This window comes from Parambassis ranga, chromosome 5 (genome assembly GCF_900634625.1).
Source record: "Parambassis ranga chromosome 5, fParRan2.1, whole genome shotgun sequence".
Lineage (NCBI taxonomy): Eukaryota > Metazoa > Chordata > Actinopteri > Ambassidae > Parambassis > Parambassis ranga.
In genome coordinates, this window is record NC_041026.1 from 11,227,546 (window position 1) to 11,244,111 (window position 16,566).

The 16,566-nt window shown below is 42.5% G+C and overlaps 1 protein-coding gene across 2 annotated transcripts in view; it reads right to left on the reverse strand.

The window, feature by feature from the left end:
• Positions 1 to 16,566, reverse strand: part of arhgef10la (Rho guanine nucleotide exchange factor (GEF) 10-like a) — a 117,545-nt gene that overhangs the window by 24,636 nt on the left and 76,343 nt on the right. For both annotated transcript variants that reach the window (XM_028405651.1, XM_028405649.1), the window contains one exon: positions 2,684 to 2,770. In XM_028405651.1, the coding sequence (XP_028261452.1) occupies positions 2,684 to 2,770 (87 nt within the window). The remainder of the gene's footprint in view (positions 1 to 2,683; positions 2,771 to 16,566) is intronic.

Consider the following 16,566-nt stretch of genomic DNA (forward strand, 5'->3'; position numbering starts at 1 on the left):
CTAATAAGGAAGTTGGGAAAACTGGGACAGGAAGGTGGAATGCAAGAAAAGGGAAACACTCGGGTATCAGGCTGATTAGACACAATGTCATTACTCTGATCAAAGCTCTCAGAAATCCCCATAGCCCATCTCACTTTAACATGATTAGTGTCATCCCTTATTTGACAAGCCTGCCAGGGAGGTAGAACCAACTGGGGGTGGGAACACTCAGCCACTACTCGTCCCGGATGAATAGGCTTTTAGTTTTATTTTTTATTTTTCGGTGTACTATTGTTTTTATTGTTTTGGTGGCTATGATGTTTTTGCTTTGGTTACATGTTCTGTACACTATGTAACAATCACTGTGATGAAGAGAGGTTGCTATAGTAATGGGCAGAAACTTCAGCCTATGGTCATTTGTAAGAGGAAGACGCTGCCAAAAGAAAAGTTTCCAGCAGGAGTCATAGTGAAGGCCAATCTAAAGGGGTGGATGGACGAGGAGAAAATGAGACAGTGGCTCAGGGAGGTTTATGTAAAGAGACGAGAGATGGTTTTTTTCCACGCATCACCGTCACCGCTGATCCGCGACTCAGTGTGTGTAAAAAAACAGGTGAAGCAGATGAATTCAGAGCTTGCCGTAATCCCGGGAGGGTTAACAAAAGAACTCCAACCACCGGACTTTGGTGTAAACAGGACGTTCAAAGTAAAGTTGCAAGTGGCGTGGGAGCGATGGATGGCAGATGGCGAGCACAGCTTTACTAGGAGGCAGCGCCGAGCGAGTTACGCCAGCATATGCGAATGGATTGTGTATGCGTGGACTAATGTATCTGCATTGACTGTTGTCCGAGCTTTTGCGACAGCCAGGATAATTTCTGAACAGCCAGCCGGCAACGACAGTGACAATGACTCTGACAGTGATGAGAGGGAAGCTGGCATGTTTTAACTCGCACAGTTGTTTCCTGTTTATTGTACATTGTTGTAAAAGTTCGACTTAACTCGCTGTTTACTCCTGTTACCTTTTTATTTACATATGTTTTAGCATGCGCCTTATAATACGGTGCTCCTTATGGTCGCGAAAATACAGTATACCTACTGTGCTCTATGTTTAATGGCTGACTTAAAAGCCTCTGAAGTACTTCAGGCTTCCCATGTTCATTAACGTGTTTAAATGCAGGTGTTTTTTAATACCTGTGGCTTCTTAAGATTTTATCGCATCTGTGCAAAGAGTCAGGTTGAAATTTTGCTCTCAGCCTCCTTCAGACCATTAGACTACTAAACTGTCTCATTGGATGGGCTTCCTGCTCTTACAGTGAAGCCATTAAGCTATTAATATGCACACGTCCTCGCTTTATGAGGTCAGAAACATGATGCTCCTCCTCACTTTATTGTAACATGGATGATAGAGGGCTCATGGTTGAGGTTAAAAAATACAAGAAGCAGTTTGTGGATGCAAATGGAGAGATACTGACGTTCTCATGAGCTCCTCTGTGTTTCCTCACAGGTGAACACGAAGCTGGTGTAGACACCAAAGTGTTGGAGTTCATGTTCATGTCTTTACATGCTGCACTCGGCAGGACTTCAGTGTAGACACTATGTAACACTCAACTTAGGACTTGAGGCAGGTCTTTAATTGTCTCGAAAGACATGACTTGACACTTGAGTTCTTTTCAGTGTACAGTGCTGCTCTTATTAAAATATTTACGAACATTATCACTGCACATAACTGCCGAAGCAGCTGTTAATGTGTTGAGGAATGCATGCAAGTGTAAAAACGGTTTAAAGGCAACACTTCAGTCTAACATTTCCTGGCCTAAACAGCATAGCTTTGCTTCTCCAAGTGATATAGAAGCACCAAAAATCTGTCACGAGCACCTCTAGGAATCTATTTATTGGCTGTTAGATGAGAGTGTGTGCGCTGTGTTTGTGACATAGAACAGACAGGAGGAGAGCAGAGAGTGATGCTGGTGAAACATGCTCGGGGAAATGTTGCTGAAAGACACTTTGTGCTGATAACTCTCTCTAGCTAAAGAACTTGTTTTTTGGCACAAAAACTGAAGTAGAGCCAAGCAGTGAGCTGTTAACAGGAGACAAATTTGGATGGACATCACATACCGGCAGAAAGGTGGACAGCCAGTGCAGCTACAACATGCCAGGAGCGATCGTGACAAAATTAGGTGATAGTATGCAGTCCAAAAGAAATTGAAAGTTAAACATTGATATCAATAGGCCTTAAATACTCATTCCAACATGTCTTTTATTCTTCATCTGTGTGAGTTTCCAGGCTTTTTTTTTTTAGAACACCAGCACACATTAAGCAATTAAGTGTGAGACGCTGAGCCGTACTTTGCATCTTGGAGGGCCCACACTTGATTTAGCCACCTTTTAGGCCAAAAGAGGATTACCTGATAAATCACCCACAGTCTCCAAACAGGAGGAGAACAAAAACTGAAACTGTAAGATTAATAGCAGATTCTCTGCATCATTTTCTCCCTCTGAATTTCTCTTTCTTCTTCCTAGATCCAGCTAAATTCCCACAAGTCCAGGGACAGTGATGTGATAGTCTGGAAGCACGTTTTGCCCCACTCATCGTAAAGCCCTCTGCGGTGCTTACTGTGCCTACTCCAGCCTTCAAAGTAAATTAATTCACATTTTCCACAGGAATATGTTGCATGTCCTGCCTGTGAGTAAGAAACACATTACTTACCCAGAGGTAGCCTTGGGGTAAGGAGGTGCTGGCTGCAGAGAAGCCCAGCAGTGCACAGTGAACAGGATTGTGGAGGGCAGCTTCAAGCTTGGAGAGACAAAATGAGTATTGATTACATACGTATCACAGATCAATACTGAAACCTTGTTTCCTTCTAGGTAACAACAACTTGACAACAGCAATGATGGTCACTTTTACACATGAGAAATAAACTCTGCAAGAGCTTTCACACGGCAACTGAAGGCTTCCCATGTGCATTAGGTGTTTTTTAATGACTGTGGCTTCTTAAGGTTTTTTATCCCATTTTCTGACAAAGACAAACAACCAATTTCACAATGTCCATTTAAACCCTGCAGGTGTTCAATATTACTTTGCTTTCAGCTACCATTACTTGATGTTTCACTTATTGTTAGAAGCAAACTTTCTTTCCACTATATTTCTATAACCGGATTAAATTTTTTTTATTTGTGTCTCATTTTATGTTACTTTCTGTTTAGCCTTTCAATAACAATGCTGTCTGTTCCCTGTTTATCTATTTATACATTGTATATATGGATTCATTTGTTGTGCAAGCCTTTAAACATTCAATTCGGCAATCTCTGAAACAAAAAAATAACAGAACAAAGGATATGTCTGTTTCATTTTTATTTCAAATGCATAAAAAACAGAGTTTGTAATTATGGTTGACAGACAATTTCTGAAAACAACTAATTTCCAGACTCATATCATTAGGCACACGGTATAGCTGGTGTGTGACATTGACTTTACTTATAGAGCTGCACATGGTCACACCTGGAAATAGACAGGTGTCTGAACACTAAAGGCTGAACCAATGAAACTGACAACCTATTAATCAACGCCTACCTAAAAGGGAAAAGAAATCTATATTCCGTCGACATCTGTTTGCCTGAAATGGAGCGATATCTTGTGGTTGACATTTACAGTATGGAGCTGGTAGCTGATGCACCACACTCTTCTAACCAGCAGTCTGTCTGGCAGGGGATGATTGTTATTTTGGTGTGTGGCTGCTAAGAGTGAGCCATGTGACAGAGGGAACGGCTAATTGTGTGTTGTCGGGATGATGGGGTATGGGGTGTGAGTTTGTGGGTTTGAGACGGGAAAGAGTGAGTGAAAGCGGAGTGGAGTGTCAGCGATGAGAGCTGCATGTCTTTAACTGTCGTCCTCCATGGCGGCAAGCATCAATCACAGGTAATTTATAGCCACCTCTGGCCAGGACCCTCCCTCTTTTCTCTTGTGTTGGGTGTGTTTGTAAACACACACAAAAAAAAAAATGATGCTGGGCAGATCACTGTTCTCACCTCATCTGCACTGCGAGGCTGTTCCTCCTCTCCCCTTGTATCCTGTCTCCATCTATTCAAATTCACTCCACAGATGCATAGCTTGTCCTCTCTATCAATCTCTCAGTCCCACTTTCCCTGTTCTCCTTCCCATCATTCACACTTTTTTTTGTGCCCGCTCTTTTCCCTCTTTTATCCTGTCTCTCCCCTTCTGCCAGCCCTTCATCAAAAGCTGGGAAATGTTTTTTGATAGGTAATTAAGCTGCAGCCATAACAGGTGTCCATATGGAAGCCCTGTGGCTAAGAGAACGAGAGTGGCTGTGGACCAGAGGGACAGAACCCTTATAGCAGACGGAGCTGCCAGGTCAGCTGTAGTTGGATTTTATCAGTCGCCTGAGAGTGGCAAACATCAGAGGCCAATCTTTCCAGACCTAGATTGCTTGGTGTGTTACTCAGTCTGGCAATACTAGAGAGATCTTTCCGTGGCATCAGAACAGTCCCTGATTGACTTCATATGGTATTCAAAGGCAGGAATGTGCACTGGGACCAATCAGATAAAGAGCTGATGTGTAATGAAGAGGCTTGTTCCTTAATGAGATATCCACCATTAAAAAAAAAACACAAAAACAGACGCCTACTCTTGTAAAACGATTGCAGATATAAAGAGAAAATCTCATTTTAGAACGTTGTACGAGTAATTAGCAATTTGCTAAAGACACCCTATTACGCTTCAAAAATTTAAACAGCATTTCTTTCCATATAGGACACTTATATAAATCCACACAATCATGCAATAATTAGCATGGGCACATTTTCCATATTATCAATTAAGAATGAAACCAGTCAACTGCTACATTCTGTGTGAGTGCGCCTCATAAGGACACCGAGTCGAGGATAGATTCTGTTCCCATTAGAGTGCAGACAGTGACTATGATCAATACAGTAAACCGCTGGTCCACTTATTGAGCTCCTTTAAACAGCCAATGGAAAGAGCACTGGAGAGCATAACAACAAAGCCTGTGAGATAATTTCCACCTGTGAATGTGCAAATTATATCGACAGGCACAAAGGAAATGTGGACCTTCAGCAATGACCATATCACTGGCAATCCCAATGCTAATACGGTATCAGTGAGGCCCCATTTAAAAATCAATAAGATCCAAGCTTTCTCAAAGTCTATTATCAGTCTCGTTTATTGCACAGCCTGCGTAAGTGTGTGTGTCTGCAGAGCTGTAGATGTGAAGTTGAGAAGCTATTCCCCAGTGTGAGGCGGGATGAGAGGGGAAGGTGAGCCTGTAAGCCGGCTGAGGGAGGTTTGATGGAGGACTTCAGGGAACGTGGGGAGGAAAAGGGAGGAAATGGGCAGGTGAGCTAATTAAAGCGAGATTTGTTGATGTGACGAGAGGGCGGCCTCCCAGCTGCTGGTAACCAATGACCCAATAGTCGACAGAGAGTCCGCCCCACCCATTACCCCAAGAGGGGGGCAGCCCATATGCCGGATCCAGGTGGCACTGGTTAGCACAGGCGCATCAATTGTTTTTTTGTTTGTTTTGTGTGGAAGATAAATGTAAAAATGTGTAACTACACAACAATCCTGAAGGACAGAATAGATGGAACTATTTATTGTTGCCCTCTTTTATCTGTTTTTTTTTTTGGTACAGCTCTTGCCTCAGTATGTCAACAACTGCAAGCAGCGATAGTTACTGGTGATGGTCTTATATGACAGGGTAGTTTTTTAATGATTCATGCTTTTGGCTGTCAGACTGTCAGAGCAGTGTCCCGTTGGTAAGGATGACTTCCACAAATCCAATTAATGTTGTTTTACTTCCTAAGGCTACTCAGGTGCACAGTCTTTCCTTAAAGCACTAGTCGTCCGTGAGCGCTGTGAAATCTGCTTTCAGATATGTGGGCGATTTTCCGCACCAGCTTTGTGACAAGTGCCGTCCAAAAAAAAAAAGGTTCATGCATCATATTCACCGGGGGCCTATAATGTTATCAATAAGAAGACACTCTGCAGCTATTGTTTGGCCTCCACCACGCTCATGTAATATATTCGCTTTATTGGAAAGAGTGCTCTGTAGTCACTTATGAAATATTGCCTTATGGGAAACTCCTGACCACACATTTCTGGACTGTTCAAAAAAAAAAAAAAAAAAAAAAAACGTGTTTGCAAATACCACTGCACTGTGTAGCCTGCTGAAAATCAAATAACAAATATTATCTCTATAAATGGCATGCGTACAGAGAACTGGGTGCAGCATATTAGACCCAGGGAAAGAAAAAATATGCCCGTACTCTTTTTTTTTTTTTTTTTTTTCTAATTCCATAGTCACAGTGCCTTCCCCCAATTCCACATACCAACAATCTTTTACACGCACTAACAAGCACTAATAGAAAACTTCCACTGTTTATTAACTGGTAATTGACTGGTGCTGGCGCTCCCTTCCCACTGCAACCCCACCGCCTACGGCTACAGGCAGGACGGCCGCAGAGTGAATCGCCAGTCAACCTGAAATTACTTACATCCAGAGCACTGCAACAGGTAATGCACACTAAACAAGCTGCTAACATGAGAGATTTTTAGCAAACTTGCTGCTCCGGTTATCAAGAAGGCAAGGCCTGATGGAGAGTGACAGTTAGTTCATTGCTAAACTATAAAATGATGCTGAGTTTGTTAGCTATGTTTTGTCTTAATTTGACCTTTTTTGTCAGCATAGGTTAGCTTTGACTGGTGCAGCTGCTGTGGAGTGTGCTCTCTCTCTCTCTCTCTGCACCAAGCTAAAATTATTCTGTAAGGACACATCTGTTACTAAAAGTAATGCACAGGGAGAATGGATCTATTTAAGGGCACAAAAGACATGGTGAGGTCTAGAAACTGTTCAGTGAGGATGATTGACCAGAGACGAGGCTTCATCTGCATAGCAGCAAATTCCAGGACGACAATACATCTGACTTAACTGAGCTGACTTGTTTTCTGTTCAGGTTGTCTTGTCTACAGACTGCCGATAGGGAAAGACACAAAGCAAAGTGATGTGATTGCTGCATCATAAAACCCTCTATTGTTCGATAATTTCTTACATAAATGACAACCTGGGACCTCTGCTTGGACTCTCTAATGTAATAGAAAAAAATGTTTGTTGTGTTTTTAACTGTCCCACTTTCAAAGAAATGCTACCTGTATCAGAAATGCTCAGGATACGGTCTAACATCCTGGTGAGAATGATAATCAGCCTTCAAAAGATCAATGCCACAATTTTGTAAAATATTGCTGACATTATAGTATCTCAGGCTTACATTACATTTAAGTACCGCCATCTCATACCCAACAATAAAAGAATTCCCCTTTACAATTACATCGCTCAATTCTATTTTGCTGGTCTAAAAGACATTTGATCCATCTTTACTCACAGTATGGATTTATTTGTTTTCTTTCTATTCTTAAAATGCACATTAAGTCTTGCTATCAGCTCTTACACTAAGTCCAAGCCCGGCATTGGTATCTGACTATTGAATATTAGAACTGTAGTAAGTGCCTTATGTGTAAATGACATGACGCCCGTCATTTGTGGACAATCATTCTTATGACACAACCATCTGTGGACAGCAAAATGTTGTTTGCTCATTATCTATTTTCCAATACATCACACCCTGTAATGAACCTAATACAAAAGGACAACAGGATCAAAGCTGAAACTTGCTGTTCATGTTATGAGCTAGATGTCACCCTGTGATTTAAATTCCGCCAGCATCTACACGCAGAGATCAAAGGGCCAACCACCTGCTGTGCTTGCAGGCCTGCGTTACACTCAGAATATTCAAAGTCATTTGAAGACAATAAGATTAAACCATCTGCACGAGGAGGCTGAGTAGACTAGACCGATTTTTAACTCTTGATAGGTCTGCATCAGGTCCTTCAGAGGTGGCAGCAGAACCATATGGCTATCAGTTTATTATTAAAACCGGCTCAGGACATTTCCCTCAATTTAATAACCGCTGTCTGTATAGTAACGATTCCCTGTCTCCTCTGGCTATGCCACAGATCATATCAGCAATAAGTGGAATGAAGTTGGAGAGTGATTTTGCATATCGCTGCTCAGAGCCACAGCCTGACATTGGTAGGACATTACAAACTCATATTCATGACTGGACTGAGATTTTCCTCCTCGTGTCCTTCACCGCTCCTAGCTGAACGATTGCAACACGCCCAACAAATGTGATGCAAATTCGCTGTGTCGCTATGCCCCCTCTTTCCAACACACACACACACACATGGATCCACACACACACACACACACTGCTGACTCCTGCGGCCATGGCAGTTCCAACTCTGGATGAAAGCAGTGTACTGCCCCTGCATTAATGGGTTCAAAAGAGGACTACGGGCCAAAACTTCGCTGTGTAGTCAATCACTTCCTCCATCTTTCCTTCTCTTTTGCCAGAGGCAGGAAGCCATCCACGCTGGGTTCACCACTCTCTCTCCACACCTCAAACCCAAAAACCAACACAACTGCTTGTCAACACAGAGTCCTAAATGACATGTGTGAGTCCTAGATGGTGTGGGCATAAGAATGAACAAGACTTCTATAATCTTCTATAATCCTTAATATCAGATGGCAGGAGATGCAGAACAAAGGGGGCTGGTGGTGCCAGCTCAGTTGCCAAGGAAGCTCTGCACATCAAGGAGCACCTCCCGAATTTCAATCTGCCCCTTACAATCCATGGATCCTAATTCTGTGGTGACCTGTTTGGCATGACATAAAACAAACACAAATCACAACTGTTTCCTCTGTTTGTTCAAGCATCACACTACAGGCCCACTCTCTTAATTCTGTGTTTTAAAACAAACACTGTATTTATGTAAAAATGGCTAACTACAGTAAAAAAGCAACAACAGACAGAGCTCTGATTTGCACCTACGTGTGAGAGTGCAGAAGGTAAAGACATTGGCCAACAACAATAAATTAAGCAGCATTTAGAGTGGGAGTTGTGCACGCAAGTAGCAGGAAGACTAATTAGCAGAGGAAAAAAAGGACAAGATACCATTGCAAAAGACTGTTCTGTTCTAACTGGTTTGGCACAATAGGAAATCAAACAGGAGTAAGGGCTCTCTTCCTCTTCCTCTTGAATAGATAAAGAGTTTTTGCCCATCGTCCTGATGTATTATCACAGAGGAAGAACGTGACCAAATTAGCACATTTAGCAGATCTGCAGGATTTTCCCTCTGGGTTCATAATTTGTTCCTGCATGCTATCTTAACAAGTACAGAGTGAACAGAAACCAGGGCCAGAGAAGGAGAACTGTACTCTGAGGCATTGCTGGAGTGCCAATGGTTCCCTGTAATTAGTATGTTAACTGTCACAGCAACAGATCAGGCCCTGCGCAAACGACCTCGCTGTCAAGAGGTGGGCGTGGTTAACCTTTTTTTATTGGCACTGCATTGCCCTCTATAGGTGATAAAGAGAAAAAGGCATAAGATTAATGTGGCACACATTCAGTAAATAAATATCCTTGGTCCATCCTAACTATGACAACCAGACTCCTTGATCCTGTCATTGGAACACAAATTAAAAATTCCAAATCCTTTTCACCATCACTGTTCCAGCTGTTTAGTAAATTAATTAAAAGCTTAGGTACGCAGGATGTAATGATGACATGATTATATTACCATGTTGTTCCTAACACAGCCTCTTGGGTATTTGCTCTGTTTATTTCAATAAAATTCAACTCATTCCAACACACATCAGCAACTTTGCTGACTGTTCTGGCAGCACAACCCGCTGCTGCTCCTGCTGTGCTGGCAGACAAATGGCAGGCAGAGAAGGTGGTGCAATTGGTGAGCCTGTCTTCATAATACAAACTCCTCTCCAGTCTCTGTTAGTTCACAACACAGCTACTTCTTTCTATCAAGCCTTTATCACTGTAGCAATAAAATTCTGGTGCAACATTTCTATGAAATTTATAATGGAGTTGTATTTTTAGTGTTCCTAAAACCCACAAAATCACACCTCCACATCTCAGTTAAGATTTACAGCTATTACATCTCTATTTCTGCATTTATGGCTCTTCTTTTTTTTTTCTTTTTTTAGCTGTTGCCATAGGACTTCAATGTATTGCAAAGTGTGGCATGCCGCCGGCAGTAACTGCACCTTCTGACCATTATTTAAGTTCAATAAAGGTGACTGCTGATGCTACTTAGCAATGGCAGAGTAGAGAGCCAGATCTACAAAGAAAAGGCTGACCTCTTTACACTCCTGCTACTTTAGCCAAGATGTTAGAAACTGTCACAACTCCCTCTGAGTTGTTCTTTGCGAATGCCAAAGTTTGACTTGTGCCCTGACCTCAGAGAGAGGTCCCCTTTGATCGGGAATGTTAAGCAGTCTGAGACTGTGTGCTGTCACTGCTCCCTGTATTTGTAACAATGACAAGTTCAGTGTGTCTAGAGTTGGGTTTCGCTGACCTGGACCATGGTGACCAGAAGGGCCAGGGTGTATCAGCCCCACCGACAGGTCTGCTGTGATCCAGCTTCACACTGAGAAATTAGATTGACATTTCCTCCTTCTCCATTATATTCTGCATGCCAAGAGCCTGCCTGCTCTATTTGCACTCAGAGGATGAGGTCTGTCTTTGTGGAGAGAACCACAGTTCATGTTTACAAAGCTTCCCAAAGTAACTTCAAAGTTCATGGCCAAGATTGTGGTAAGTTAGTTTTCTTCATTCAATTACAATATTGTTAGCATTTGTAAATGAACACTGGTTACTTAACATCTATGTGAAGACTTTTGCATGCACATAATATGGGACTCAAACATTTGAGGCAGAAAACACTTGATGCAACATAAGGAGCAGAAGAGATTACCGCAAACAAACATAGCATTGCAAGGCTAGTTTCATCTTAGTGGATCGGGCCACCTGCTTGTAAAGAGACTACAAGCTGCATGGGTGTTTAAGTTGTTCTGCCTTTTCGGAAAGTGGGAAATATCGCCTATTTTTTCACTGGTGATGTAGTAGCACCAGCATATAGTACAACATTTTACTGTCAATGCATCCGTTTGGCTGACAACATGGATATATAAGTCCAGAGTGCCAGACATTATAAAAGGGCCTTATGATCATGAAGAACAGCAGGACAGTGGACCATGGGGCTGAGGACTCCAGGATAAACACATGCACTTAGGCATGGATACTATAACCCTGTCTGGCAGACATACTGGTTCAGCATCTTTCTTAGCCCTCTTACATGCACCACACCTTGGAAGCACCAGAATCATGGCTAATTGTGGTTGCAGGTATTACTTTTAATGGTAAAGACAGATATCATTTATTCTGGACATAGATCCCATATAACATTCTGTTGTATGCCTTGAAAACAGCAGCATGTTAGACAGTAAGCATCTACTTGAAGCCATCAAAACTCAAAATGCAAACTATGCAGCACAGATGAGACACCGTGCTGAACATCATGCCATGCCCATGAACGCTCATTATTTCCTGGTCCAAAATGAAAGGAAAGTGCAAAACATATTTTTAACAACTCCCATAAATGGGTGCTGTGTAGTCACTGGTGGCCTATTTGAGCATCGTTTGTGGTAACAATAATGAAACAAAAAACAGCCAAAGAGAGCATGGCACTCTGAGCATTACTGGTCATTATTATTTTACATTTGAAAGAGAAACGCAGACACAATTTAGATTAACCTACACTTTCAGTAAACAACACACAAGGAAAAAGGACACCGATGTGATGAGGATAAGGTCAGAGAGAGAGAGAGAGGGAATGATCTGCTCTCCCAAAACAGTCTCAAGTACTTGTGCATCCTGCTGTTTGTGTTTTTCTGTTTGCCAGAAGGATATTACTGCAGCATCAGAAAGGGGAGCAGCTCCGCCCGGGTGGATACGTGGTTTGAACAAGCTTTTAATCCAGGCTGTGGCATCTATTCTCAACAAATCAGAGAGGTGGCTGATATCTGCTACTCTAAGGGAAGCAAATGACCTTCAAGGAAAAACAGTGGGAGAGTCATTGTGCAAGGTGTCAACTTGATGACTTTACCTTAAAAAAAATTATAATAAAAAACAGTCTGGAGAGGGAAGAGGAAATAAATCACCAGAAAGGCGTTGCTTCAGGGAAAGGCCACCTTTTCACACTGTCCTTCTTCTTTTTAATCCATATTTCATAACACAGCGTCTCATCTGTGGTGTGTTACACACACACAGCCTTCACATTGGGTCCTTTCATTCATCTTGGCTGTAAGAGCTTTGAGTCATTATGTTCGTAAATCATTCAATCCCCAGACAATGCTATAAATGCAGCCATGAACATGCATTTGGTGCTGCCAGGGATGCCACTCCACAAGCTCATTTTGTGTACATGCAGCCACTTTTATGTGCCTGACCGAATGCATAGTGCTGTTCTCCTATCACTCCATCAGCAGGGAAGATGGATGGCACAGCAAGTAGGAAGAGCATGTTGTTCACGGGCTACTCCTGTTAACAAGTACAAACCCCTGTGACCTGTTACAGTGTGACTTCAACAGATGGCAAAGACAAGAACCAGACAACGGAGGGATTTTAAAGCTAATTTCTTTCAAAACATCAGTAAATAAATATTAATGAATGATCTGTGTGATCTATGTAAACTAGTGAAGTGTATTAGGGGTGAGATGTGAGCAGGCTTTGCTGTTTTCTGAGCTGAGACACAGAAGCTAATCCTCTCAGAAAAAGAGAAAGAAAGCTAACCCTGATGCAGCCCAAACCCCTTTCCAGTTTGTCATTCCGCACTTCAAAGCATACATGATGAAATCCCCCAAGGTATTATAAGAGCTCTAACATAACAGCCATCCTCAACCCTGTCCTAGCCTAATGCCTCATAAACGGAGTCTGGAAACATGTCCCTTTACTATTTTGTAAGTCTTTGTAGCCTTGGATCTTTAAGAACCCTTTAGAGCTGCGAAGGAAGAGGTGCTCTCCTACTGGAGGAGATATGAGAGTCATTATGTGGCCGAGGGATTCCTGTCCCCATGCCGAAAAAATACTGCAAATACAGAATGCACACATGCCTCTTTGAGAATGGGTACATCAGGACAGGAACAGGCATTGATCTCCTTCGAAGCTTTGCTGAATAAGCTGTTACACAGAAATATTCTCCAAAAGAAAATATATGTGTTCTAGATAGAGACAGGTATGTAATTTAAGCAACTCAGTTCCCAATCCACTATGTGACACCATCGAATGCCAGTTGTTAAACAGCTTGCTGAGCTGTCAGATTATTGGGTTTCACTAGTACATCCATTATTGGTCTCTGGGCTTCACACTAACACAGCCTGCCAGACAGAACTGAAAGATTCGGCTGATGAAACTCTGTCAGACTCATATAGAGAGATGAAAGAGACCAGCGGATATGGTCCAGCTTGTTGCCTGCTGTGATAGCATGGTTGGTATTGTATTGACCTTGTGAATCTCTATGTCTAGTTTGTGTGTGTGTGTGTGTGTGTGTGTGTGTGTGTGTGTGTGTGTGTGTGTTACCATAGTAAATGTTCACTGAACTATATGTGGTATTTTCACTTGACTAACCTAGGAAAATCAGTGTTTTGTTCATGTTGACAGTAGATGCATGTAGGCATCAGTATTGATACACAAACGCTCTGTGTAATTTCATTAATAAACTCTATTTATTTATTAATAAACTACTATTTAATCTATTTACTAAAAGTCAAAACTGCCCATCATGCACCAACATTCTACTGCTGGAGATTTTGTTAATAATTGTTCCGTTTAACAGCCAATTCTCTTGTATACAAGTCAGATTCAGCTGTTACCCTCTCTGCTATAGTATCTCCTATTAATCCCTTAACCCAGCCACCTCATTGCCTCCCTACGGGTCAGCCGCCAAACCTGCTCTGTTTCATCTTTCAAAATGGCAGAGAGGGCAGTGAAACAGAGCGTGCACTGACTCTTTAAACAACAAGGACCATCAGAATGTTGTATTGTCTATTAACCAAAGATACCGCCTGATTCTGTGTTTGTGTGCATAGTGTGTGTGTGTGAGACGGAGGGGGAACAGAGAGACGGGAAGGGAGTGAAAGAGATAAATTGAGAGGAGTCAGTCCGCCCCCGCTGTTCTCACTCAGCAGACTTGTGATAAGGTTTATCTCCGGTGCCTAACGAGTTCGCCCAGTAGCCCACTCCAGCTCCCACTGAGTGGACCGGGATGCACAGAGCTGCACACAGCCAGCAGTGGATTGAGCTCCCTTACGTGACCTGTGCGTGTTGTTCATGCTATGCTGCTTTAGAACTTTATTTTTGTAGGAAATGGCTTCGGCCCCTTTGGCCACATCTCTTTTAATCTGGGATTTCTTTATTTTTTTGCCTTCTTTTCTTCATCCTTTCTACTCACTGTAACTCAGACTGCCAAGAGAAGCTGCAAGAGCTGGAGAAAGAGCTGCGGAGCTTTGGCACAGAGAGGCGTATGTGTCCCAGAGGCAGTGGCTGAGGCAAAGATGGAGACACAGAGAGGGAGAGGGGGGCTGCTGCTGAGTTAAGCCCCTAATCACAGTCTGCTCTGCATGAAGGACTTAAAGTCACTCCATTTAATGCTACCTTCTCTTTAGTAAAAAAAAAAAAAAGAAAGAAAATACTACTGCCTACTACTTCAGCTTTCTGATACCTAGGTCTTCATTCCTACTTCAAACCCATTCTTCAGCTACAGTACACACACATATAGTCAAACCAGAACATACAGAACAGTGAACATAATACTGCAGCACAGGCCTAATTGTTTCTGCTCTCTATGTTTTTACTCAAGTGGAAACACAAATGCTCATTTTCATAGATCCAACAAAATGAAAGCCACATGAAACAATTTCATGGTAAACCACGTCTGTGACTGACATGGCTGCCGTGCCCTTCACTGACGTGCTCAGGTGCGTCATTTGTTTGTGTGAGCAGAGGCGACGCAAGCTAATCCTCAGAGACTGCAGGGTCCCTCTGGCTCAAAATATATTAATTGACTTGGCTCAGCTTCCAGCCAGGTGTAACACACTTCTGCAGAATGCTCCCGAACATCGTCAAGATCTTTTGGGAAATCCCCCCACACCCGCCCCCGCCGTGTCAAGGCTGCACTTGCTGCACACCCAGCTGCTGTTTCACCTCACCTTCCTCCACTCACATCCTCATGGCCGGCAGACTACGGGATAGTGTATAGGTCCTAATCTAATGCTGGAACATTGATTTATGCTTGGGTGTCCCACAGCCATTAAGATAATTGCATGATCACTTTATAACATCCTCCCCCGGTGGCCATGGTAATTTCGCTTCTCCACCACCACCCAACTTGCTCAGTAGGACCCATAACCACATTATGGTTATAGAAAATGTGGTCGGAAATATCATCTTTCAGCCCTGGCAAATTGATTTCAAACAATTTCCTCTTCTAAAACTGCTTAAGTCTATCTCTCACCTGTGCTGACCATCTGATCTATCGGAGCCTTCTAGGTCTTAACAGCTTGTATTGATTGCAGTTCTTCAGGCAAGGATGCTGCTGTGTCACCTTGTAATTCCAATAGTCTATGTATTTTTGAGTGAGATCATCACTGAGACAGTGTATTTTTATCAGTTAGGTCATGACAAGTGGACTTTATTGGCATTCAGTGGAAAACGACTGTGTAAAACACCGCTGTGATCTCTTGTGACAAAATATTTGTTAAATTAAAAAGACAGCTCTGCCATCACGGACTAATGGCTGCAGTGTTTCCCATAGACCACTTGGCAATTTGTGGTGGCATCTTGGCACCGGTGTCACATCGGTCGGCAAGTCAGTCATCAGGGTTTATACAGGTTAAATATAACCATTGGCCTTCATGTACTGGGCTGCGTTCAATAGCCAGCTATGTTGTACTGTTTTTTTTTTTTTTTTTTTTTTTAAAAACAAAACAAAAAGAATTTTGTGTCCGTCAGCCTGAACACGCTGAATTAAGACAGCAGCGAGCACAGCATTGTGGAATATTAAGCAGCGTATTTTAACACTAAAATAAACTGAAGCTTCCTGATCAGGAACAGTGGCCCTGTGCAGAAGTAGAAGTGAGCTGCTCCTCTGAGCAGCTTCACAAGTTCTAACTGGGTAAATGGGCCTCTGAGGTCTCAGGAACCCTCTATAGGTCAATGTGCCTCGCTTCAAGCTTCTGAACATAAATTCATGTGGTTACTGTGGATTGAGACACTTGTTAACAGTGAGACCACCTGCTCCTAAATCCTACTCCCACGAAGCATTCTAATGTACTACTGTGTAATTTCTTATCTATATAGTGTTTTTTGACAATAAAACCATGCCTTGCAGAGACCCAGAAAAAGCAGATAAGCCAACGATGGCCGAAAAACCGAAAACAAAGCATTTACACAATGTTAAGTGTAAAGTAATGTTTAGTTGTCTAGTCTTGTCTTGTGTTTCCTGTTTTACTTTGGTAGTCCTGTCCTCCCTGTGTATTGTCTTGTGTTTTACTTCCTGTGTTTTCCCTCCTTGTTGATTACCTGCCCTGCCCTCATGTGTGTCACCTGTGTCTCGTTGTCTTCCCTGGCCCTTGTGTATTTAGTCTT